Source organism: Solanum dulcamara, chromosome 10 (assembly GCF_947179165.1).
Source record: "Solanum dulcamara chromosome 10, daSolDulc1.2, whole genome shotgun sequence".
NCBI lineage: Eukaryota > Viridiplantae > Streptophyta > Magnoliopsida > Solanales > Solanaceae > Solanum > Solanum dulcamara.
In genome coordinates, this window is record NC_077246.1 from 70,484,089 (window position 1) to 70,508,048 (window position 23,960).

At 36.5% G+C, this 23,960-nt stretch overlaps 2 protein-coding genes across 2 annotated transcripts; both read left to right on the forward strand.

The window, feature by feature from the left end:
- Positions 1 to 440: 440 nt before the first annotated feature.
- LOC129871236 (beta-glucuronosyltransferase GlcAT14B-like) lies at positions 441 to 6,270 on the forward strand. The gene is made up of 4 exons (XM_055946136.1): positions 441 to 1,032; positions 4,190 to 4,265; positions 4,353 to 4,468; positions 4,640 to 6,270. Exons 1-4 carry the CDS (start codon positions 537 to 539, stop codon positions 5,155 to 5,157), a joined length of 1,206 nt encoding a protein of 401 aa, XP_055802111.1. The 5' UTR covers positions 441 to 536; the 3' UTR covers positions 5,158 to 6,270.
- Positions 6,271 to 7,837: 1,567 nt separating this feature from the next.
- Positions 7,838 to 23,553, forward strand: LOC129871767 (ABC transporter B family member 6-like). Its single transcript, XM_055946752.1, has 11 exons — positions 7,838 to 8,654; positions 15,894 to 15,948; positions 16,031 to 16,206; positions 16,284 to 16,484; positions 18,709 to 18,968; positions 19,052 to 19,362; positions 19,454 to 19,674; positions 19,763 to 20,103; positions 20,250 to 21,043; positions 21,188 to 21,429; positions 21,771 to 23,553. The coding sequence occupies exons 1-11, from the start codon at positions 8,280 to 8,282 to the stop codon at positions 22,998 to 23,000; spliced, it is 4,206 nt and encodes a 1,401-aa protein (XP_055802727.1). The 5' UTR covers positions 7,838 to 8,279; the 3' UTR covers positions 23,001 to 23,553.
- Positions 23,554 to 23,960: the final 407 nt, after the last annotated feature.

A 23,960-nucleotide genomic window follows, 5' to 3' on the forward strand; every position in this document is an offset into this window, starting at 1 on the left:
CTCCTATCATTGAATAATGCTTTCTTCCATTTCTTGATCAAAAGTTTTGTGTTTGAGCCTTGAGTATGAAATCTTCGTTGTTAGGAAGTTCTTTATACCTTATATATAACTTCAAGATGAGAATCGAATTTAATCGAGTTATAAAGCGAAAGTCGAATATCAGGTGAAAAAACAAAACAAAAACTCAACAGAGACAAAAACACACTAGGTGGTTTCTTTTTATTTGTTCTAATTTTGGTAAAAATAATTACTTTATATCTGTTGATGGTGTCAGGTCTCTAGTAAAAGAATATAGGTGCGCACAAATGGACCCGAACACCGCCATTATAATATATATTTTTTGTTCAATAACACAAAACTATATAATATGAAATAATTGTCACACCTAACTTTGAACCAAAGAGACCCCCTTTGTGAATATCTGAGCTTTCAAATCTGTGTCACTGTCCACCCCACCTTCCACCCCCCACACTCCAACCCTAAATTGTTGATCCAAATCAACCATATTCCAATTTCCACAAAAATCCCCAATTGCCATGTCTCTCTTTCTCAAACAAATCCTCCTCTTTTCTCTTCCCCTAATTTTCCTCTTTTGTCTCCTCCTCCCACTTCACCATTTCCATAGCCATACCCATACCCAAACTCATTTTCCTCACAACCCCACTTTCTCAAACCCCTATTCACCACCACCAAGAATAGCTTACTTCATCACTGGTACTAAAAATGATGGACCAAGAATCTTTAGGCTACTTCAAGCTGTGTACCATCCAAGAAACTGCTATTTACTTCATCTTGATCAATTTGCTTCACCAAAACAGAGACTTCAGCTTGCTTTGCAAGTGAGTTCTGTTGATGTGCTTGTTGCAGCTGAAAATGTGAATGTTATTGAGAAAGCTGATGCTGTTAATGAAGAAGGGTCTTCTCCTTTGGGTTTGGTGCTTCATGGTGCTGCTGTTTTGTTGAAGTGGAAGAAGGATTGGGATTGGTTTGTGAATCTTGATGCCTCTGATTATCCCATCATTCCCCAAGATGGTGAGTTACTTTTCTTGTTTTGTTGCTTAAGATTGATTTTGTTAAGATTTTGATAGATTGGGTGCAGTCTATTTTATATAGTTCAAACTTAAAGTAGTGATTTTTATTTGTGTGTGTGTGGGGGAGGGGGGGGGGGAGGGGGGGGGGTCTAATGTTTGGTTTGGAGATTTTTGAGCTGAATTGGAACTTGCTAAAGTTCAATCCAGTTATTTATTGGCTTGACTAGGCAGGACACTGAGTTAGCAAATTTCATGAACATTTTAGGAGTAGTTGTTGTTTAAATCTTGATAGGTTGGGTGCAGGCTATTTTATATAGCTCAAGCTGAAAGTAGTGATTTTTATTGCAGCTGCTGAGAAACAATTATAAGCTAACAGTTCCAAAGGGGGTTGGGGTGGAGTGGGGAAGGCCTTTCTACTGTTTGATTTTGTGATTTTGAGCTGAGTTGGAACTTGCTAAAGTTTCAAATCAGTTATTTGTTGTAGGCTTGATTAGGCAGAGCCAGTGGTGGAGCCAGGATTTTCAATAAGCCCGTCGACCCTACGTACCTCCTCCCCTGGACAGAGCATAGGTTAGCAAATTTAATGAGCATTTTGAAGTTAATATAAAGATGGTCAAGCTTGTTGAATCCATCTAGTGTTATTGTCTTTCAAGGGAATAACATCAATCAATCAACTAAAGCCTCGATCCAAATTTAATTGGGTTTGGCGATGTGAATTCTGTTTACTCATTTGCTCTATATTCAGAGTTATTTCAATTCACTACTAAAAAATTATGTCTTTTAAGGCGAATTGGAGGTTCTCTAAATCTCACACTACTTCCAACACGGGCGTACAAATCTCTGACAGTCTGACCAGTATAAAAAGACTAATGTAAGCATCGGAACTAATGTAAGTGTGGCCTAGTGATTAATGGAATGAGATTAAAACCTAGGAAACCAAGGTTCAATTCCATTTTAGGCAAAATAAAATAAAATAGGTGATTTTGAGATTAAGTGCCTGTTTGGCTTAACTTATTTTAAGCAGCTTATAAGTTGAAACAACTTATTAGCTAAAAAAAAAGTTGAGGTAGCCCAACTTATTTTTTTTAGATTATAAGTTGTTTTCAGCTTATAAGTTGCTTTAGATAAGCTAAGCCAAACAGATCCAATTATTTTTTTGGGCTTATTTTAAGCACAAAATGGCTTTAAATTGGCCAACCAAACACTCAAAAAAGCTGAAAATAACTTATAAGCAACTTATAAGCCAATCCAAACGGGCTCTAAAACCATGTAAGATCAAGCTTCGGTTCCAGCTTAGACAAAAAAACTCTTACCTGCCTAACTCTTGTGGTGCACAGACTTAATAATAGTCGAGGTGCACATAAGCTGGCTAGAACGCCACCTTTATCAAAGATAAACAAAAAGACCAAGGATGCCATTAAGTATATAATACATTTCTTGCATGCAGTGACTACTCTCAAACTCTTTAGTTGTACTTCAAGGGAGTGAAGCAAAGAGAAAAGGCATAGACAACATTAAGTGTATAACTATTTCTAACTGATGAAGCATAGTTGTTTCGAGGTTCTGGATTCCATGTAAGGTTAAGTTGCATTTATTGATCTCAAGGGAGTAAATGCAAAAAGAAAAGTATACCTTATGTATTTATCAAAAAAGAAGGGAAAAAATCTATCCTATTATGGTATAATCCATTTGGTACTACACGGTCAGTGATGATTCATATAGCCAACTTTGACTTGCTTGGGGTTGCCGCATGGTTGTTGGTGTTGTTGTTGTTTGTAAGACATAATCCATTTCTGTCTCGTGGGGATTGATCTAAGGCTAATAATTTGCTCCTATATACTGTATTCAGCATTTTTGCTTATGGAAGGGTGAAACTTACTTTCTAGCAATAGCCACAACTAAGGATGCAGTAAGTTGCTAAGACTCTAGCTTGGCCCCAAATCATCCATTTTCCATGCTAAAGTTAGTTACGATAATGTATACCTGCACCAAATAAGAAAAGTAGAGTACTGATTCTTAAGAATGGAAGAGTCCTCTACTGGTCTCATCACTAAGCAAGGTGTCTCAAGTGTTAAAATGCCATAATCTCTTCTTTAATTTTGTTATATATTTTACCTATAAAAAATGTCATAAATCTCTTCCTAGTAGAGTCATTAGTCCATCTAAGTATTATCAATTACATAGAGAGTATCCTTTTAAGGTCATTAATGCTTCCTTGTCATTTCGCATAGATTAATCAAACTTTAGTTCCAAACTTGTTTTATAACTCCTTACGATATTCACGCACACACACACAAAAAAACGAAAATGTATGCATAGTGCATATTATTCTGGTTTCACCCCATCTCATGAGATGTGGATTGGAACTTGTGCCCCTGAAGTTATCTCTCAGAAGCGTGCCATTTGCCTTGGGACTCGTTCTTTTGCTTGCCTTACCCAAAATTCTTGTTAAACTTAAAATCGAGGTTTCTTTTGTTGCTCTGAACTTCAAAATATTTACTTCACAATTGGCTCGAGCTCATGTATAACACCAATATGATGTCTAAATACCCCGAAATTTATTGAAGACTAATCTCATAAGTGTCTGAATTTTGATCACTTACAAATCAAATCTTGTTAGGCTTTGTAGATTTTTGTCATCTATATTTGTTTGAGAACAAAAATGAGAAACTGATAAAAATATGAGGAACTGGAGCAACAATTACATTTCTAAATATTGAGTAGGTTCAATTATGAAAAGTTGGGTGTTATGAGTTGCATCTATCCCTAAGTAACTCAAAAAATTGTTAGGACTTGAATAAACTTGCTTAAAAAGTTAGGCGTTGGACTTTGTAGCATCTCATTTGTGACATAACATAGACTGCCACGTCAAGCAAGTTTGAACAGTTCAGGTTTAGTTTACTAAGAGCACATGAGAAAAAAAAAGTTAATCATTCAGAGCATGACCTAAAGGCTGGAGATAGTGTCCACGTAATGTTCTTACAAATTTTTTTAATTTCTTTTTTGGAAGTTAAAAAATGTTTTTTGCAGTTTTGTTTGATTTCATGAATTTCCCTTGTCCTCTTAACTCATCCAGAAAGGCTCACTATGCTCTCTGCTCTTCCTAGATGCAACATATATTTGAGCTACTGATGCACTGAGTGTAACATTTGTTGCAGATTTTCTCCACATCCTGTCTTTTATTCCGAGGAATTTGAATTTCATAGAATATAATAAGAACATCAGCCCAGAGGAGTAAGTAACATCATTCCTTCTGTTCCTTCAAATTAGATGTTGTTTTACAATTGTGTAAAGTTGCTTATGTTTGACTTTTTGTTTCAGATATCAAAAGGCTCTGGAAGTTATCGTTGACTCTAGACTCTACATTCTCTTAAAAGGAAAAATGTTTGTGGGTGACAGAAAACGGGCACTTCCTAGTGCTTTTAAATTTTTTATGGGTAAGTTTCTTGCCAGATGGATTCTTGTTTCCTTCATTTTTCACGTCTTCAGTCAGGCTAAAGTGTTTTTTGACAATTTGTTTGAGTGCTCCAGAATTCGTTTATGGATTCTGAGATAGGTTTCGTTTATCTGATTCCATTTTCTTAACCAAAGCTTGCTTGATTTGTCAGGTTCTCAACATGTAATTCTAAACAGGAAGTTTGTTGAGTACTCGATCCAGGGATGGGAAAATTTGCCAAGATTGCTCCTTCTATACTTCTCGAACACTAGATCTTCTCATAAAGGATATTTTCAGACTCTTGCTTGCAATACTAAGGAGTTTTCAGATGCTATCATTAACTCCAACTTGCGATTCATTAACTCGGACAACACTGCTCGAGATCCTTCAAACTTCAGAGCTCCAAATTCTGATAGAATACTTAAAAGGGAGGTTGCATTTGTTGGAAACATATCAGCGGATTCTCCCTTATTGGACATGATTGATGCACACATTCTTCACCGTGGTCACGGTATGGTCTCACCAGGAGGGTGGTGTTTAGGTAGCTCAAATTGGTTCAGTGATCCTTGCGGAGAATGGGGCGATCCCAGTGTCCTAAGACCGGGGCCAGCTGCAAAAGAACTTGAAAAGTTCCTCATGAAATCGATCAAAGACATGTCAATCAAGTCGAGCAGATGTGACCGTCAATGATCACTTATGGTTCCTACTAACTTCCACTCTTCTTTCTTTCTTTCCTCATACCGGTATCAAAGGATTCTGTGATTTTGTCAAGTTTCTACGTATTGGATATTGCTGCAGAATGGCAGTTATTGGAAATCAGTGCTTCTGCCTTAGCCTTGGAGAACAGAAATGTTGAGGTGCACGCAAGCTGTCTCAAACACCAAGAGTCATCGATAAAAGAAAAACTAGGGGATTCTTCTCAGGTATGTAATGTAGTTGGTACCCGATGGAATAGTCCAGGGGCGTACAAGCCTGTTATAGAAAAAATGTGTGCTAGTGTGGTGCAGGTAATGGATTTTCACCCAGAAGTGTGGTGAATATTGCGAATCGAACGATTCTTGTATCCATGTGCTAAAATTGCTGCTACTGTTAAAGTTAAATATCATGCATGTTAGAAGAAGCTCATCAAATTTGAAAAAACTCATATTCATAAACTAACCAAAAAAACATTAAGAAGGGGAAAAAAAAAACCTCATACTCATTCTGTGTCTTTTTTCTTGGCTATTTCTTGCAAACTATATTCAAAAGTATTGCAAGTTTGACCAAAACAGAACATACTTGCATCACTTGTCTTTAGCATTATTTGTTTCTTATTTATTTGATAAAATTTCAAGAGATTTTATTCACATTTTCAATGATGTATGACTTGTTGCCTTGTCTTAAACTAACAATTTGTGACTAAAGTATAAATCTTTTCTTTACCGTATTATCTCTCATTAATTTAACCCATATGTCTACAACAACAACATATCCACTGCAAAGTGGGTAGTGAATCTGGGGAAGTTATGATGTGCGTAAACTTTATTCCTATTTTTGTGAATTAGAAAAGTTCTTTTCATAGACCTTTGACTCAAAAGAAAAGTTTTTGAAACAAAATTGCAAGAAGTAACGAAGTAATCCGCAATAAAAAATAAAGGATTATGAGTACGACCAAACAAGCTCTTAACGCCTTGTTTGGATGGTTGTTACCCATTGTATTTTATTGTATTGTATTGTATCGCATTGTTAGTTTAAATGTAATGTTTGTCTTGATTGTTACTTAAGTTTAATGGTATCGTATTGTTTAAATTTATCGTTAGATTACAGCGAAAAGACCCATTTTGTGTAACGATCGATTTGGTGTGACTACGTCGTTACCTTAATATTTTCTTCTCATTTTATCTTTACTCTATCTTATCATTTATCCTACCTTTTCATAGTAGTTTTATCATGTATTCTAGTTTTCTTGTAGGTTTATTATCAAATTATGGATGCGTGACATTATGTATTGACGGAGAATGATACAATCTATTCAAATGTTATATTTATTAAAATAATACAACACAACACAGTACGATAAAGTACATTATAAAATAATATGCAACAACTATCCAAACAAAGGGTAAGTCTTTGACCAATTACTAATAAAAAGACGAAAAAGGGCATTGATTACTTTTGAGGGAACAATGCCTTTGCATTTGCGCTGGACACAACACAACAAAGCACACAATACATTAATCAAATCATGTGCATATACCACTTGTTAACCCCACCCCCAATGAAAAAAGAAAAGAAAATGACTTTATCAAACTTTCTTCTTTTTATTACTTTTTTTTAATTCATTCTTTAGATATATACTTACTATGGAATAAAAAAAAAAGAATTTCATTAGACAATAATGATTATAAGGTGATTAAATTAATATATTGAGTATAATTTCATAAATAAAAATTGTAAAATATCGTGTGTATCTTGTGAATATAGCTAGGTCATTTCTGAAAAATTATCGAAATAACTACAAGGTAATTAAGAATTATTAATTTCTCATGATTTTGCGATTCCAAATATGCTTTCTTTAGGTGTTGATTATCCCATAAGTAATATATTTCGTTTGTTCGGTAATATTTGTGTTCGTTTAAAAATTTGAATGGTAATTTTATAAGTATCGAGCTATTTCTCAAGAACAAAAACATATATAACATTCAAGAATCATGAATGATATCAAAGACAGATCCAAATTTTAAGTTTTGTGAATGATCTTTACAACAACATATCCAGTGAAATTTCACAAGTAGGGTCTAGAGATGATAGTATTTATGCAGACTTTACCATTATTTTATGGAGATAAAAGAAACTGTTTTCAAAAAACTCTCCGCTCAGAAGTTACAGTCGAAAGTAAGAGAGAAAAATAATATATATCATAAGGTTCTTAATATTGAGTCGAATATTTTTAAAGTTATAAGTTCTTACATATTATTAATTACAATTTTAATAGATTTTTGCTCATAAATTTGTTTTCTGCATTAAAAATACTGAATTCAAACGAATTGATATTTTAGCAATCCAATAAAATTACATTAAAAGTTAATTTCAATCATTCTAAAATCAAAATATCCTCTACCTCTCTTTTATTCAATGAAATTTGCACCTACAAGTCTTCAATTAGAATATTTTAAACCTAACATTACCAATAAAGACCATGACAAACAATAAATACCTTTCTATTCTTAATCAAATAATTCAAATTTAAATAAAAAATAAAATCACCTTTAATAATTAAGTTATATTTTTTTAAAAAAATAATCCAAACATGGAACTTTTTTTTTTTTTATAAAAAAACTCGAACTTCAAAAATGTGAAAATTGTACAGAGACAGCCACTTTTTGCTTCTACATTAAAAAAAAAAAAACTTGAAAAACTCCGACGACCGTTGTCCCTTTTATACGTCGTCGTTTTCATCCATTATATATAAGCAAATCGCACAACAAATGGGATTTTTTCTGCTCCGAGTCAACTCTCTCTCCGCCATTTTTGACCAGACTCAAGCTTTGAGTTTTCTCTAAGCTCATTTCTGCTCATCCCACTAAATTCAAGTTTCAATTCGTGCTTTTACACTCCCAATTTTCAGTTGAATTTTCAATTTTTTTTGGATCTGAATTCGAATTTCTCATTTTGTGTTTTTTTCTTCAAAACCCTAAATTGCGATGCTGATTTAGGGTTAAGGTTTAAGGTTTAAGGTTTAAGGGTTTTATGATGGTATTCAAGGGGATTGTGTTGCTGATTTAGGGGTATAGGGTAAAAAAAGGGTTTTTGATTTTACAGGTTAGTTGAAAATGATGGTACAAAGGGGGTTATTTGGGTGGTCCCCACCTCATATACAGCCGTTAACGCCGGTATCGGAAGTATCGGAGCCGCCGGAATCTCCTTCTCCTTATACGGATACAGGAGGTGATGCTATGCAGGTTGAGTTGGAGGAGGAGATGGATGCTGATACGGAGGAGATGGAACCTCCGCCAACAGCTGCGCCGTTTTCGATGTTGTTTGCTTGTGCGGACCGGCTTGATTGGGTGCTTATGATTTTAGGATCAGTTGCTGCAGCTGCACATGGGACTGCTTTGGTGGTTTACTTGCATTACTTTGCTAAGATTATTCAGTTGCTTAGCCATGGTTCTGAACCCGCTGATGACCTATTCAACCGGTTCACTGAGGTAGTCCCCACAGTTGAATTTTATATTCGCAATAGCTTATTTTTGTTATTTGAGGTACTTAGAGCTGAATTGTGCATTGACTGTAGTTATTCTTCTCTATACTGTTTAGAGATTTGTGTGTTCAGATAGTGGTAGCAAACCTCAAATTATGGAGAAATGAAATGGGTTAAAAAATTGAAGCAAATGACATTGAATAGTTGTAGTTGTTGCAGTAGCAATCTCTTAATCTGAATTGCTTGTGGTGTGTTGCCTTTTGGTTGGGCTGTTGTCCTAGTGATTGTTGTTTTAATGAATAATGCTAAAAGACATACTTTTTTGCACAAGACTGGAAATGTTTTTCACTGAGTTATAGAGGAGGGGTTCTAGCTCAAAAACAATGACATCAATTGAATAATAGAATGTTGTTGCGTTTACATAGGATCAGGGATGCTGACTAGCTATTGTATTTGCTTCCCCCCTCTGTTGTCAGTGTGTTAATCAGCCATCAATAATTAATCATTGAGATGTATATTATAGCTAGTAAGAGGTGATCTGATTTGGAAAGCTGATGTTTGACGGACTCCGACTTCTTTCACTGAATTGAATTAGTGCTTTTCAATCACAGGTGGTGGTTTATTAGGTGAATTAGTAGTTTCAGTCTGTTATTGTTGTAGTTGGTTGTGCTTTGTGACTTGGTAAGAGCACTCAGCTGAGGTATCTTATCAGTTTCCCTTCTGTGTTTGTAAGAGTTTCATAGTATTAGTTGGTGGCTTGGTGCTAAATACTCGCCCTTGGCCTTTCAAGCAATTGAAATCAGCAGGGTTTTCAAGTTAGGCTATTGATCCCACTTTAAAAGCAATTGTGTAACTGTAAATCTTCCATCAGATGCCTGTGAATGGATATAAACTTCCATACGGTCCCCAGACCTGGCTGGTAAAGAGTGACCTTATTTAGCATAAACCACTCTTTTGTCCATTCCCACATTTCCTAGAATTTACTTTTTTATGTTGCAGAAGGCAACAAAAACATTTGCCTCTGGATTTTTTCTTGAGAGTTTGACGAAAACGAGCCAATTCTAGGTTGGAAGTGTTTCACATCATTTTATGTGCATTAATCTAAAAGGCATTGTGTTTCTGTTGCATTTCAAATTTCTAAATACAGAAAGAAGGATGGACAATCATTGGATCTTACAAAAAGTTGAATGTGAGGCATGAAGTTCCTAGTATTATTCCTGGGCTGAGCTTTGGTGTGCCATTCATTTTCAAAAAGTTGGTGTGCTGTAGAGTTTCAGTTAATCTTTTGGAAATGGATGAATTTGAGCTTTCTCATGTGATTTCGTTATTAGCAACTGCAAAAGTCAACTAAGTGACCAAATTTGCATCTCTCAAAAGAATCGTCTTGTAGGATTTCCTTATTGAGTACTGTTTGCATTCTTTCTGTCTTAATTGTGTTCAAATGCCAATAACCAACTGGACTATCCAACGCCTGCAGTTGTGCTCTGTGAGTTGGTCTTCTGGGGTTCTGCCTTTGTTTACTAGAACTATCTCGCGTCTAACATAATGTAATGTGGGGCCTTTGGGTTCTCAGTAAGGTTGTGCCACAATATTCTGTGCAAACTGTTCACAGATGATATTGGCATTATAATGTGTATCTCTTGGTTCAGCCTAGATAAATGTCCACAGTATGTCGTTGGACATTATTGTTAGGGGAGAGTTAAGGATGAAAAAATCTAGCTATATATGGGTGGAACAGTGGAGTAAGCTTAACTGCTTTTCTACTTGCATCAAAAGGTATCAAAGACTGATCAACAATATACACTATAAAGCCAGTCGAGCAAAGGAAAAACAAATGGTTATCTAGCCATCCAGAAAGGGAATGAGGAGAACTAATTCGACACAGAAAAGGAGTAGTTTTACCCTTTTCTAGTCAGCCATGTCTTTCTATTCTCTTTGTCCGGTCTCTTCCATACTATCTCCATGGTAACTCCTTGATTGTCTTTGGCATAGCCTATTTAAGCTGTATAGACCAAGGAACATATCCCATAGTTTCCTGGCTGCCTGAATATGAGGTTAAAACCTCATTTGACTTTCCTCTTAAATTGGTCTTTATCTGCAATTAAATGTAATCAATCATGATAAATTTTATTGAATTTTACCTAGTAAAATAAATTTATTTATAAAGTCTAATTGTATTAAGATGTTGTTTTAATATCATATGATAATAAAACAAATACTACTTGACTGGATATAATTTTAATATAGGTTAAGGTTAAAAAACTTTTTGGAAACATATCTTTCAAAACTTAAAAACTATTTGGAAACATATCTTTTAAAACTTAAAAACTATCACATGTCTTAGGTTATGTACAATTCATCCAGAAGAACATCCAATAGTAGATACAGTAATCTGGTTATGTTAGTCAGTAGTCGCTATTACATGTACTGCTTATTAAGCTGTGATAACTACTTTATGAATCTTACAACCCTTTAGATTCCTAAGCATCTTTATCAACAGATATGGACTACTTGATTTTGAGGATTCTAACTTGAAATGTTCAATTGCATTAGCATAAATGTTTCAAAGAACATAACTTCATCTTTTATTTTTCTTTCTTTTCTTTTCATTACAAAGGCATTGCTTTGTTAGTTCGCTATAATGTACTCAGCAGAGACTCATTCTTTCTCTTCCCCTTTTTCCTCCCGCTATTCTTTTTTCTTTACTTCCCCTTATATTCCTAGGGTTGGGGGTGTATTAGAGTGACTCAACACCCTTGATAGGAAGGTGTGGAGGTCAAGTATGAAGGTAGCCAGTCAGTGGGTTGACGGGCATATTTCTTTTCCGTACCAAGAGTATTAGTATTATTTTTTTAAGTTGCTTATTCTTAGATCCTTAGTATTATCTGATTGTTTCTTTTGCTTCGTTTATCTTTTTATCTTGCTGCTGTGACTATCTGTTTTCACTGCTGCTTTTTCATCTCTCCTTGAGCCGAGGGTCTATTGGAAACAACCTCCCTACCATCACATCTCTAGGAAGGGGTGAGGTCTGCATATACGGGTTTTGTTGTTGTTGGCTTATAGTTTTATAAAGAAAATATGACTAAAGCTGTATGTTCAGATTTTTGGTTAGAACTTAGGTCCTTAGTACCATTGTCAATACATCTGCTCAATCTTACATTGGACTTTTTGTACCTGTTGCCTACTTGTGATATGAATGCACGAGTTGATATGATTTGGAATACACATGAGCAGAAGAGATTTTAAAATGGTTCAACCATATTGGTTTCGTGATTGATTGCACTTTTCAGTTAACAAGTCAGTCTATTGATGGCACTTTTCACCCAGAAAGATGGACTAAAAAAAATAGAGGCAGTCTGTGCCTTCATCACCAAACTCTGTAGTAGTTGTTTGGATCTGACTTGATAACGAGCATTAAATGTCATTTCAGTAACTGATGTGTCCCATCAAAGCCGTGTTTAATAATTGCACTGATCGTAGAAATCAATTGGATTATTTGGGACATAAAATGGGAATCCCCAATAAGATAATGAGTTTAATCAAAAGACAGATATATCATTATGTAAGATTTTACATCTCGTGTTACTTATCCACACAACTTCATTTAACAAATGTTCTCGGGCATCTTCCGTGGTATGATACCTGTACATAGTTCTCAAAATGCTATCAATTGACGTGAGAGTAATCTAAGATTGGTCTCTATTGTGATAAATACAAATGCTACCTATTGCATTTTGTTTATAAGAATTTAGAAACATATTTCATTGATAGCACAACAAGCAAGTGTAAACAAAATTTATACTATGTTTTTTTGGCTCAACTACAATCATCCATCTATCAAGTAAGTCCAGAAGGAACATTATATGCACACCTTACAGACTTACATTGCTGTGTGCGGAGGATACAAGTAGCATTAGGACTAAAGCAGAAACATACAATCTGATGTGTATTCACAACTCACAAGCATTAAACAGGATGAAAGGCTTTTATCTTTGCTGGCCCATAGCCCTGATTGTCTTGTACTTGTCTTCTTCCACCTTCCAGTTTGGTGAATTTAAAAGGTCCATTGATACAACCACCGCTGGATGCCGTTCTTGTCTTTGGACTTCTAAATTCTTGTGCTGTAATTATTGACATGTAGCGGTAAGATACTGTGTAATGTTTGTCATGTGAACTAATCACTTCAATTTTTGGTCTATTGTTGTACTTATTGATGTGTAGCAGGAAGATACTGTGTAATGTTTGTCATGTGAATTAATCACTTCAATTTTCGGTTGTTTTAATTTCATTTGTAGCAGCTTCATTGTTTTGTGTGAAAGAACTTTCTAAAATGAATCAGGAGGTGGATAAGCTGGTAAAGCAATTAACTAAGGCATGGTTAGTATTTTTTTTTAACCGTGGTGTCGGGTCCAGCTAGCGCGCATCTCAACTAATATCACAGGGTACCTGCCACCTCCCTCCCACTAACAACAGGTACCAGGTAACTTTGTCCACCAAGGCTAGACTAGATGACAAGAAATCACCTAGTGTTTTTGTCTGTTGGGATTTGAATTTAAGGCTTCATGGTGCTCAATCCACTTCATTGACCACTAGGCCACACCCTTGGGTGCTTAAGGCATGGTTAGTATAGGAAAACACATACCCATAAATGGGTCATTTGTGGATAGAGGTCTGATTAGGCTAGGAGTTGTCAGTAGTAAAATAAATGCATGGATAAACAGAAATCAAGTACTTAGTTCATTAATATGTAGACCTTTTTTTTTGAGGGGTTTAACTTCTGTGAGCTTCCTGTTTTATTTGACATAATGATCTCGTTATCTGTAATGTGGACCCTCTGATTGGCATGAAATGAGAGGTCTTGCACCCTTTTCTTTAATCAGTCAATCACATCTGGAAACCCTAATTAGGATGACTCACTGATCAAAACTAAGTTGACCGTCCTTTGTTTGCAACTACCACCTATCCAAAATTCGTTTATGTGCTTTCTGTTTGTGTCTTAAATCTTTCTCCAGTCTCTATGTCCATCTCTATTTGTACATCTTTATGCAAGGATGTTCTGGAAAATAAATGGTGCCTTTGTATGTGACCATCTTCATCTCTGTCTTGTCAAAAAGAAAAAAGTAACATGTGCATCTCTGTCTATAAATGCCCATGTGCATTTACTTGGGAAAGGAGGAAGTTTGGTAAATCGGGAAATATTGTTTTTGCTGAAGTAGATGTTTTCAGAGACAAGTTGGACCATGTGGTGGTGAAGTACTGCTCTTACTGAACTGTATAAAACCAAATAAGACACCATGGATAACAACATCAACTAGGGAGATACTCTCTGTCCAAAAGAATGGCGTGGTTTGAAGTAGGTCGACAAAGCCAAGGGTGTGTCCTAATGGTCAATGAAGCTGGAGCAAAACTATGAGTCTCTAAGTTTAAATTTTTGCGGAGGAAAAAAAATACTAGGTAATTTCTTCTCATATGCCTAAGCTTTGGTGGGTTGTGGGAGGTAACATACAACAACAACAACAACATATTAGTGAAATCTCACAAGTGAGGTCTAGGGAGGGTAGAATGTACGCATACCTTACCACTACCTCGTGGAAGTAGAGAGGTAGATTGTTTTCGAAAGACCCTCGGCTCAAGTGAAGAAGAAGGAGATAGTGAAGAAAATATAGTAAGTAACAAGGAAATAGTGCAAACTCTACCCCAAGGGAGCAAAAACAACAACAAAATAGTTCGATAATCGAAATCCAATAAATAACATGCTAGGATAGATTATTGAAAATTAGAATAAACAATGCTAAAATCAAAAACAAGAACTACAATAATACAACTAGTGCAATGGCAAACACCAACCCTCCTAAGCAATACAACACTACACTACCTACTAACCTGCTATCCTAATATGTCCTCTGCACCTTCCTATCTAAGGTCATGTCCTTGAAAACCTGAAGTTGCATCATATCTTGTCTTATCATCTCTCCCCAATACTTCATTTGCCTACCTCTGCCTCTCCTCATACCCTCTATAATTAACCTCCCGCATCTCTTCACTGGTGCGTCTATGCATCTCCTCTTCACATGTCCAAATTATCTTAATCATGCTCCTCTCATCTTATCCACCACGGAGGCCATTCCTACCTTATCTTGAATATCCGTATTTCTAATCTTATCGCTTCTAGTATGGCCACATCCACCTCAACATCCTCATCTCAACAACATGCATCATTTGGACATGGGGTGTTTTGACTGGTCAACACTCCGTTCCATACAATAATGTCGGCCTAACCACCACTCTGTAGAATTTACCTTTGAGTTTTGGCTTCACTTCCACACCTACCTCATGCATCACAGCACCGAGTTTGCACTCCACATACTCTATTTTAGTCTTGCTCAACCGGAACCATTTAGTCTCCAAAGTTTGTCTCCACACCTCTAACTTAGCATTAACTCTATTACGCGTCTCATTACTATGACATCCGTAAATAGTCGAGGTGCGCACAAGATAGCCCAAGCACCACCATCATAAAAAAGGTACAAGGGTCAACTCTCTAATTCTCAGAACAAAGCGACATAAACATCTTGTACATGTTCATTGACCCCAACTTGGTGTATATCGGTGAAACTTTTTGACTTATTAAAAAGAATCTATTATTTTGTATGGATCACTCATGATTGACTTTTCTAAAAGATAAAATACATTTGGAAACTACAAAAAAGAAGTACGAGAAATCACTATTTTTATTTTTAAAATAGGTAATGTTATTTTTATCGACTAACATGAGGATCTTTTGCGTTAATGGTTTTCCATTTAACATTTTAGCAATCTGTATGCTTACAAGTTTTTTTGCATTCCTTAGAGATCTGTAGTTAAATCAATCTTGCCCATTAGATTTTATGGCATGTAATTGGTGCCCAATTTTTGAAGGTCTTCAAATGATGGTCTTAATGTTGTAAAAAAAGAAACAGAAAAAGAAGGAGAGGTATGTTTCTTTAGTGTAGTTGGTTCCTGTTGATCTAGTCATGTAAGAGCTCTATTCGTTGGCATTTGTTACCTGACCATCAAATGGAAAATGAGAAATGAAGACTGAGAGAGTAGTGTATCTAATACTCTTCTTGTTGTACTTGCAAGCCACACTTGATGATGATAGTTATTTTGAAATTTTTTCACTTGGTATTTGTTCTAATTGTTTGTGATATTTAACGTAGTATTTTTTAACAGTCAAGTTACCTAACAAAGATTACATTTTTCACAGCTTGCCTTGACCATTCTATATATTGCGGGGGGTGTTTTTGTTGCTGGTTGGATTGGTAAGCTAAAATTGCTCAAGTTTTATTATTGTCCATTTAAAGTTTCTCTTATCATTTGTTTTAATTAATCTCTCTCTGATAGAGGTATCATGTTGGATTCTTACCGGAGAAAGGCAGACTGCGGTGATCAGATCAAGATATGTTCAAGTATTACTGAATCAAGATATGAGTTTTTTTGATACCTATGGAAACAATGGAGACATTGTGAGCCAAGTTTTGAGTGATGTGCTACTTATTCAATCTGCTCTTAGTGAAAAAGTATGTTCAGCCTTCTTTATCTTCTTCGCTTGACTTCGAAAATGGCTTCTCACCTTATCTTAACTGTGCTACGACAGGTTGGGAACTATATTCATAACATGGCTACTTTTTTCAGTGGCCTTGTTATTGGATTTGTCAATTGCTGGCAAATTGCCCTTATAACTTTAGCGACTGGCCCTTTCATTGTCGCTGCTGGGGGAATATCAAATATATTTCTTCACAGACTTGCAGAGAACATTCAGGATGCATATGCTGAAGCAGCAAGTATAGCTGAACAGGTCTGGTTTTCTCCATTATTGATCTGATTATTCTCCCATCGTGAAACTCTTGCTCTTTGTAGTGAAATTTAAAAATTTATTAATGTGTGGACTTTTAGCAATCAATGATGATTTGTGATTCTTTAAACTCAATTAATGTAGCTATGTAGATGAATGGCATTGTTTTACATAATTTTCGGTGGATCAGGTGCTAACAGTTGCAGCATTCCACAACCAAAAAAAAAAAAAGAAAGAGGAAAAAAGAGATGAAAGGAAAAGCAGAAAAGAACTGAGAATTTCCGTGCTTCCCTTTTAACACTGTAGACGATAAATAACAATCTGTTCCGGAAGGACTGTGATGCCTTTTTTGCATTCTTTTTTCTTTGATAAAGAATAGGGAGCTTTTCGACACGAATATGCACTATTTTAAGGAAATTTGGGAGGAACAAAATTAATCATCAATAATCTTTTTTTGTGAGGCAATCATCAATAATTCTCTTGAAGACAAATAGAGGAAAGTGTTCTTCCTTCTCTTAAACTTGGCTTACATAAAATGATGGTAATACCCAGGTATTTATAGGAGTTCTTCTAACATGTACTTAGTCTAGTACATGTGTCATAATTCAATTATTGACCTTTTTCCTTTCCAAATTCAGGTTCAAAATTTTACCTGCATTCTTACATTAATTTCCTAACATTCTAGTTATCTTCTAGCACCCCCTTTAAACTCGATTTATCACTCCAAGAGATGCTGTGGAAGATATTAATCTTTATTGGAGATGACAACAACTTGGTGACCTCAATTTCCTTCTTGATTCTTTCTCTACCTCGTCCCGTCTGCAGCTTCTTTGATGCAAGCACACTTATCATCTCTTTCCTTTAAGAAAACAATGCTTGCAAAGCTTGTTCAATGATACTTGTTTTGTTTTCTTCAGGATTTCCTTTTCTGCTTGCAAAACCCCTCTAAGTTCTGTTATGGTCTCTTAGAATCAATATCCCTGGACTTTTTAGTAGTGACAATAATATAACTAAATCTTGAAGTCAGAGATTGTCGGTGTTCTGCAATGAACCCCTTCATTATTCGAGTCATCTCCATATATTCTCTTCATCATCATCCTTATTTTGTCTTGAATTTCACAGAAAGAAACCTTCTCAAATATCTCATCATCAATTCTTGCTAGATGCAAGTGGGGATTTTCTTATCAATCATTCTCATGGGCCATGGCAGTGACGTCATCTGATACCTCTACTCGAGATCCATCATCGTATAGCTACTCCATAAGCATCTACTTTGTCATGGTTGATCCTCTTGTCCGGGTCCTTACCATCAAAATAATCATTCAAAAGTTTAACTTTTGAAATCTTGGTAGTTCTATTTATCTGGTACTTCTCTAGCTTAGCATCCTCATACCTATAATATAGCTAATTTGGTCCACATTCATTTCAATTTGAGGTTTTAGTTTTCAATTCTTAAATTTTATTTTTATTTTTCCACATGTTTCTCAAGACATATGGCTCTGATGCCAAATGTTGAGAAATTTGAGGAGCACGTTCAAGTCACTGACTTTCTCTAGAAAACAAGTGGAGGGAAGTAGTCTTCCTTACTTCTTCAACTCGGCTAGTTGGCTTTGATAAAATGGTTATAATACGGTATCTAGGTACTTATTGGACATCTTCTAACATTTACCTAGTCTAATACATGTATCAAAACTGAATACTAGAATTTTCCCCTCCCAAGTACATGTACAATATCCTACACACATAAATTAATTCCGTAATACATAAAAAAGGGGGCAGCCCGGTGCACAAAGTAATTCCGTAATACATGAACTGAATATATTCATGTACAAGATGAAGAGTCAAAGAAGTTTATTAGCAGTAGGCGCACACACCAGTAGAGAGTCTCCCTGTGGGAAGTAATTAAAAATGGCTTTCAATTAAGTTGATTTCTGTTATATCTCCCATTGTCCATCATCTTCATAAAACAGCAAACCCATGATTCTGTCATTGATAAAAATTTACTCTTCAACCATGCTATGCCTCATAGATGAAGCTGAAAATATAGATAAATTGAGTTGCCAGTGCCAGATAATGTACTTATACATGGTAAAATAACACATTTCATGCTGTTCAAGGCATGATGAGGTATTGGTCTCTGTATGGATCAGCTAGAGTTACGGATATTTGGATTTGAATTTAAATGCCTATGGGGAGTTTCCTTCAACTTCCCTTTCATATGATGCAGGCAGTTTCTTATATTAGGACATTGTATGCATTCACAAATGAAACTTTGGCCAAGTATTCATATGCTACCTCGCTACAAGCTACACTGAGGTATGGTATATTAATAAGTCTTGTGCAAGGACTTGGACTTGGCTTCACATACGGGCTTGCAATTTGTTCCTGTGCCTTGCAACTGTGGGTTGGAAGATTCCTGGTCACACATGGAAAAGCTCATGGTGGTGAAGTTGTTACAGCTCTATTTGCTGTAATTCTAAGTGGCCTGTGAGTATCTCTTTCACATATCTTACTCTCCTCCCTCATATGTCGTACTAAAGTAATGCAATCCACCAATTCCTTTGATACAGTGGGCTGAATCAAGCAGCGACAAACTTTTACTCTTTTGAACAAGGGAGAATCGCAGCGTATAGGCTTTTTGAAATGATAAGTCGTTCGTCCTCCGTTGCTAATAATGAAGGAACCACCCTTCCTTCTGTGCAAGGAAACATTGAATTCCGAAATGTATATTTCAGCTACCTCTCTCGCCCTGAAATTCCTATCTTGAGTGGATTTTATCTCACTGTACCTGCTAAAAAGGCTGTAGCCCTTGTTGGCAGAAATGGTTCCGGCAAAAGTAGTATTATACCACTTATGGAGCGGTTTTATGATCCTACATTAGGTAATATTACGATTTCAGTTCTCTTCGGTGAGTTGCATATTCCTTGAAGCAAGCTAAAATATGATATTCTCTACTGATATATTACTTGCAGGGGAAGTCCTGTTAGATGGGGAAAACATCAAAAACCTGAAGCTGGAATGGCTAAGAAGCCGAATTGGCTTAGTCACCCAGGAACCTGCCTTGCTAAGTCTGAGCATCAGAGATAACATTGCTTATGGACGAGATGCTACTTCAGATCAAATTGAAGAAGCTGCTAAAATAGCACATGCCCATACGTTTATTAGCTCACTGGAGGGAGGATATGAGACTCAGGTATCTTGCAGTTGTCACAGTTCTTTCATATGTTCAACTGTTTCGCCTTTTGTGATACTTAACTTTTCCTACTTACTATTTCTTGTAGGTGGGTAGGACTGGTCTAACTTTGACCGAAGAGCAAAAAATTAAACTTTCTGTTGCTAGGGCCGTTCTTTCGAATCCTTCTATCCTTCTTCTTGATGAGGTTACTGGTGGACTTGATTTTGAAGCTGAGAAATCTGTTCAGGGAGCGCTGGATCTCCTCATGTTGGGGAGATCAACTATAATAATAGCAAGGAGACTTAGTCTTATCCGAAATGCTGATTACATTGCCGTGATGGAGGAAGGTCAATTAGTTGAAATGGGAACACATGATGAACTGATAGCACTGGATGGCCTCTATGCCGAGCTTCTTAAATGTGAAGAGGCAGCAAAACTCCCTCGCAGGTGAGTGTTTGCTATAGCTTTGCATTACAAGGTTACTTGGTGATATACAAGTCCCCCTTTTTCCCGAAAATTATCCTTGTAATTTGTTTTCCGTTTTTAGATTAATGACCAATACTTAGTTACATGCCTTTGCTCACATCATTCAGGATGCCAATGAGAAACCACAAGGGGACTGCAGTGTTTCAAGTTGAAAAAGATTCTTCAGCTAGTCATAGCTTCCAAGAACCTTCTTCTCCAAAGATGATGAAATCACCATCTCTTCAAAGGGTTTCTGGTGCCCATACATTTTGGGCAGCAGATGTTACATTTAGTTCTCAAGAATCTCCCCACAACCGTAGCCCGCCACCGGAGCAAATGGTTGAGAATGGTATTCCCTTGGATTCAGCTGATAAAGAACCATCAATAAGAAGGCAGGATAGCTTTGAGATGAGACTGCCAGAGCTTCCTAAGATTGACGTTCAATCTGCAAATCGGAAGATGTCCAACAATTCCGATCCCGAATCACCTGTCTCACCACTCTTGACATCTGATCCCAAAAATGAGCGTTCTCACTCACAAACTTTTAGTCGTCCAAACAGTGAGTTTGATGACTTCCCTATTACATCCGAAGAAACAAAGGATACAGAGAATCGAGAACCACCATCTTTCTGGAGACTTGTTGAGCTTAGCCTTGCAGAGTGGCTTTATGCTCTACTAGGGAGCACGGGCGCTGCAATATTTGGTTCCTTTAATCCCCTCCTGGCATACGTCATTGCATTAATTGTAACAGCATATTACAGAACAGATGATAAGCATCACTTACGTCGAGATGTTGACAGGTGGTGCCTCATCATAGCCTGTATGGGTGTAGTGACTGTATTTGCCAATTTTCTGCAGCACTTCTATTTTGGTATAATGGGAGAGAAAATGACTGAGCGAGTTCGGAGGATGATGTTTTCCGGTAATGACTAATTTCAATTAGTTACTGTTCCTTACATTGTTTGTTTTAGGTTTGTACTAGTGTAAATATATGTATTTTTAATGATCATAATTAGTTGTCTCATGAATACTGATGCTTTTTTCTGATGTTCTTGTTCGTCAACAGCAATGCTTCGCAATGAAGTCGGGTGGTTTGACGAGGAGGAGAATAGTGCTGATAATCTATCAATGCGCTTGGCAAATGATGCTACATTTGTGCGTGCTGCTTTCAGCAATCGGCTGTCCATATTCATACAAGATACTTCAGCTGTTATTGTGGCTATTCTTATTGGGATGCTACTTCAGTGGCGGTTGGCACTCGTGGCATTAGCCACTCTTCCTGTTCTTACCGTGTCTGCTGTTGCACAGGTTTGTTTCAGCTGTAGAATGTCACAACTTAGTCACTTATTCATACACAGCAGAAAAATGTATTTCATATTTTTATAGCAAGCTTATCTTAAAACATCCTGAGGTGACTTTCCTTGAAGAAACCAGATTGTCTTTTTGTCTTCTCTCCTATTCCCATAAAACAATAAAGTTGGTGTTGTAGAGTTCCAGTCCTGCAAAAAGGCTAGTTAAAATGTAGAGTCTACTTTATGGCAATCAATTTTTCAAATTACCATCCCTTCGTTCTCTAAAGTTTTAAGAACTATTCAATATTCGCAGTCCTTTCTACCAGGCACTCACTTAGATCTGAACTTAATTTGCAGAAATTGTGGCTTGCTGGGTTGTCAAAGGGTATTCAGGAGATGCATAGGAAGGCATCATTGGTCCTTGAGGATGCTGTTAGAAATATCTATACAGTTGTAGCATTCTGTGCTGGTGATAAGGTAATGGAGCTCTACAGGTCGCAACTACAGAAGATATTTACGAAAAGCTTCCTGCATGGTGTGGCAATTGGTTTTGCTTTTGGCTTTTCACAGTTTCTTCTTTTTGGTTGCAATGCTCTTCTCCTTTGGTATACTGCACTCACTGTAAAGAATAAGCACATGAATCTAACTACAGCGCTCAAGGAGTTCATGGTGTTCTCATTTGCATCTTTTGCACTTGTTGAGCCTTTTGGGTTGGCTCCATATATTCTCAAAAGAAGAAAATCTCTGACCTCAGTATTCGAAATAATTGACCGAGCACCAAAGATTGATCCAGATGACAACTCAGCCTTAAAACCGCCAAATGTCTATGGAAGCATTGAGTTGAAAAATATTGATTTCTCATATCCATCTCGACCAGAAGTCCTGGTATTGAGCAATTTTACTCTCAAAGTCAACGGAGGGCAAACTGTAGCTGTGGTGGGGGTTTCCGGCTCAGGAAAGAGCACAATTATATCTCTAATAGAGAGGTTTTATGACCCTGTTGCTGGTCAGGTTTTACTTGATGGCCGTGATTTAAAGTCATACAATTTGAGATGGTTGAGGAACCATTTAGGACTTGTTCAGCAGGAACCGATTATCTTCTCAACCACCATTAGGGAAAACATAATCTATGCAAGGCACAATGCTAGTGAAGCTGAGATGAAAGAAGCAGCTAGAATAGCAAATGCTCATCATTTCATTAGCAGTTTGCCTCATGGTTATGACACACATGTTGGGATGAGGGGGGTAGATCTGACTCCTGGGCAGAAGCAAAGAATTGCTATAGCTCGTGTTGTTCTGAAGAATGCGCCTATTCTGTTATTAGATGAAGCAAGCTCCTCTATTGAATCTGAGTCGAGCCGAGTGATACAGGAGGCTCTTGATACTCTGATCATGGGAAACAAGACAACTATTTTAATTGCTCACCGAGCTGCCATGATGAGGCATGTTGACAACATAGTTGTACTTAATGGAGGGAGGATTGTTGAGGAAGGTACCCATGATACACTGATGTCAAAAAATGGTTTGTATGTCCGCCTGATGCAACCTCACTTTGGAAAGGGATTGCGTCAACATAGACTTGTTTAAATAGAAGCAATGTAACTGAAGATACTTCGCATTTTCAATGAAGCTGGGAGTAATAGCAGATTCAAGTGTCCTAATCCTTAGTGTAAGATGCCGGCTTCAAACTGGTAAGATCAAGCAAAGAAAGAATGATGGAATTCTTAACACTTTGTTTGCCGTTGAGTATCACCTTTGGGTAGTGAAACTTCGGATGTAATTAGACTGATGTTCAAATTGATATCGAGGATGATAGGATGTCAGGACTAGAACCATATTCTTTTGGAGGCAGGCCGGTTGTGTAGATCAGGATTATGCTCCGTCTCCTGATGGTATATTGATTTGTTAATTATAGAGTGGAATGAGTAGCCATAGCTTTGATCAGGTGGAGATTCTTCATTTTCTTCTGTATTCTTTCTTCCTTTCGGGTTGCGTTGTGTGTGTTGTAGTCAAGTCAAGTGCTGTTCAATTTTTTCCTGCCTAAATCCCCCCCTCCACTTTTCTGCTGTATATTTTTCTTACATGGAAGCTATATAGATGATTTCAGCATCATTTTCTGCCTGTATAAAGGTGTTACAAAAATTTGGTCTTTTGGAGTACTTAAGTTTTGGTATGGGAATATGCATAATGTTGTATAACAATGTCCGAATGAAGTAAATTAGTAAATTTAGAATCACAGGGGTAATATGTTTCTCTTATGGAGAAAACTAGAGATTTTTGTTCGTTTTTTTTTTTTACCAAAAATGTATGTCATCTCACAAATTTCAGTTACATAGATGTCCGTAAATGACATTCTCGTATGTCGGTTGTTACATTGATTACATTTTGAGGTGACAAAATTAGTACATCAAAACATTATTCGTCCAATCTGCTTTTAGCTCATGTAGATTTGTCTAAATTCAGTCAAATGATGTCCCTCAATAACATTTGAATGTGCATTTTGCATATTTTTGGCACTCCTACGAACTAAGCACCAATGGAATTTTT

What these genes read in the sequence shown, in the direction of transcription:
- LOC129871767 (XM_055946752.1), top strand. Translation starts at nt 8,280, where the DNA reads ATGATGGTACAAAGGGGGTTATTTGGGTGGTCCCCACCTCATATACAG. An exon ending in TTTTGTTGCTGGTTGGATTG is followed by an intron (nt 15,949 to 16,030) that starts GTAAGCTAAAAT and finishes TCTCTCTGATAG; the next exon opens with AGGTATCATGTTGGATTCTT. An exon ending in AGGGAGGATATGAGACTCAG is followed by an intron (nt 19,675 to 19,762) that starts GTATCTTGCAGT and finishes TATTTCTTGTAG; the next exon opens with GTGGGTAGGACTGGTCTAAC.
- LOC129871236 (XM_055946136.1), top strand. Translation starts at nt 537, where the DNA reads ATGTCTCTCTTTCTCAAACAAATCCTCCTCTTTTCTCTTCCCCTAATT. An exon ending in AAGAACATCAGCCCAGAGGA is followed by an intron (nt 4,266 to 4,352) that starts GTAAGTAACATC and finishes TTTTTGTTTCAG; the next exon opens with ATATCAAAAGGCTCTGGAAG. An exon ending in TGCTTTTAAATTTTTTATGG is followed by an intron (nt 4,469 to 4,639) that starts GTAAGTTTCTTG and finishes TTGATTTGTCAG; the next exon opens with GTTCTCAACATGTAATTCTA.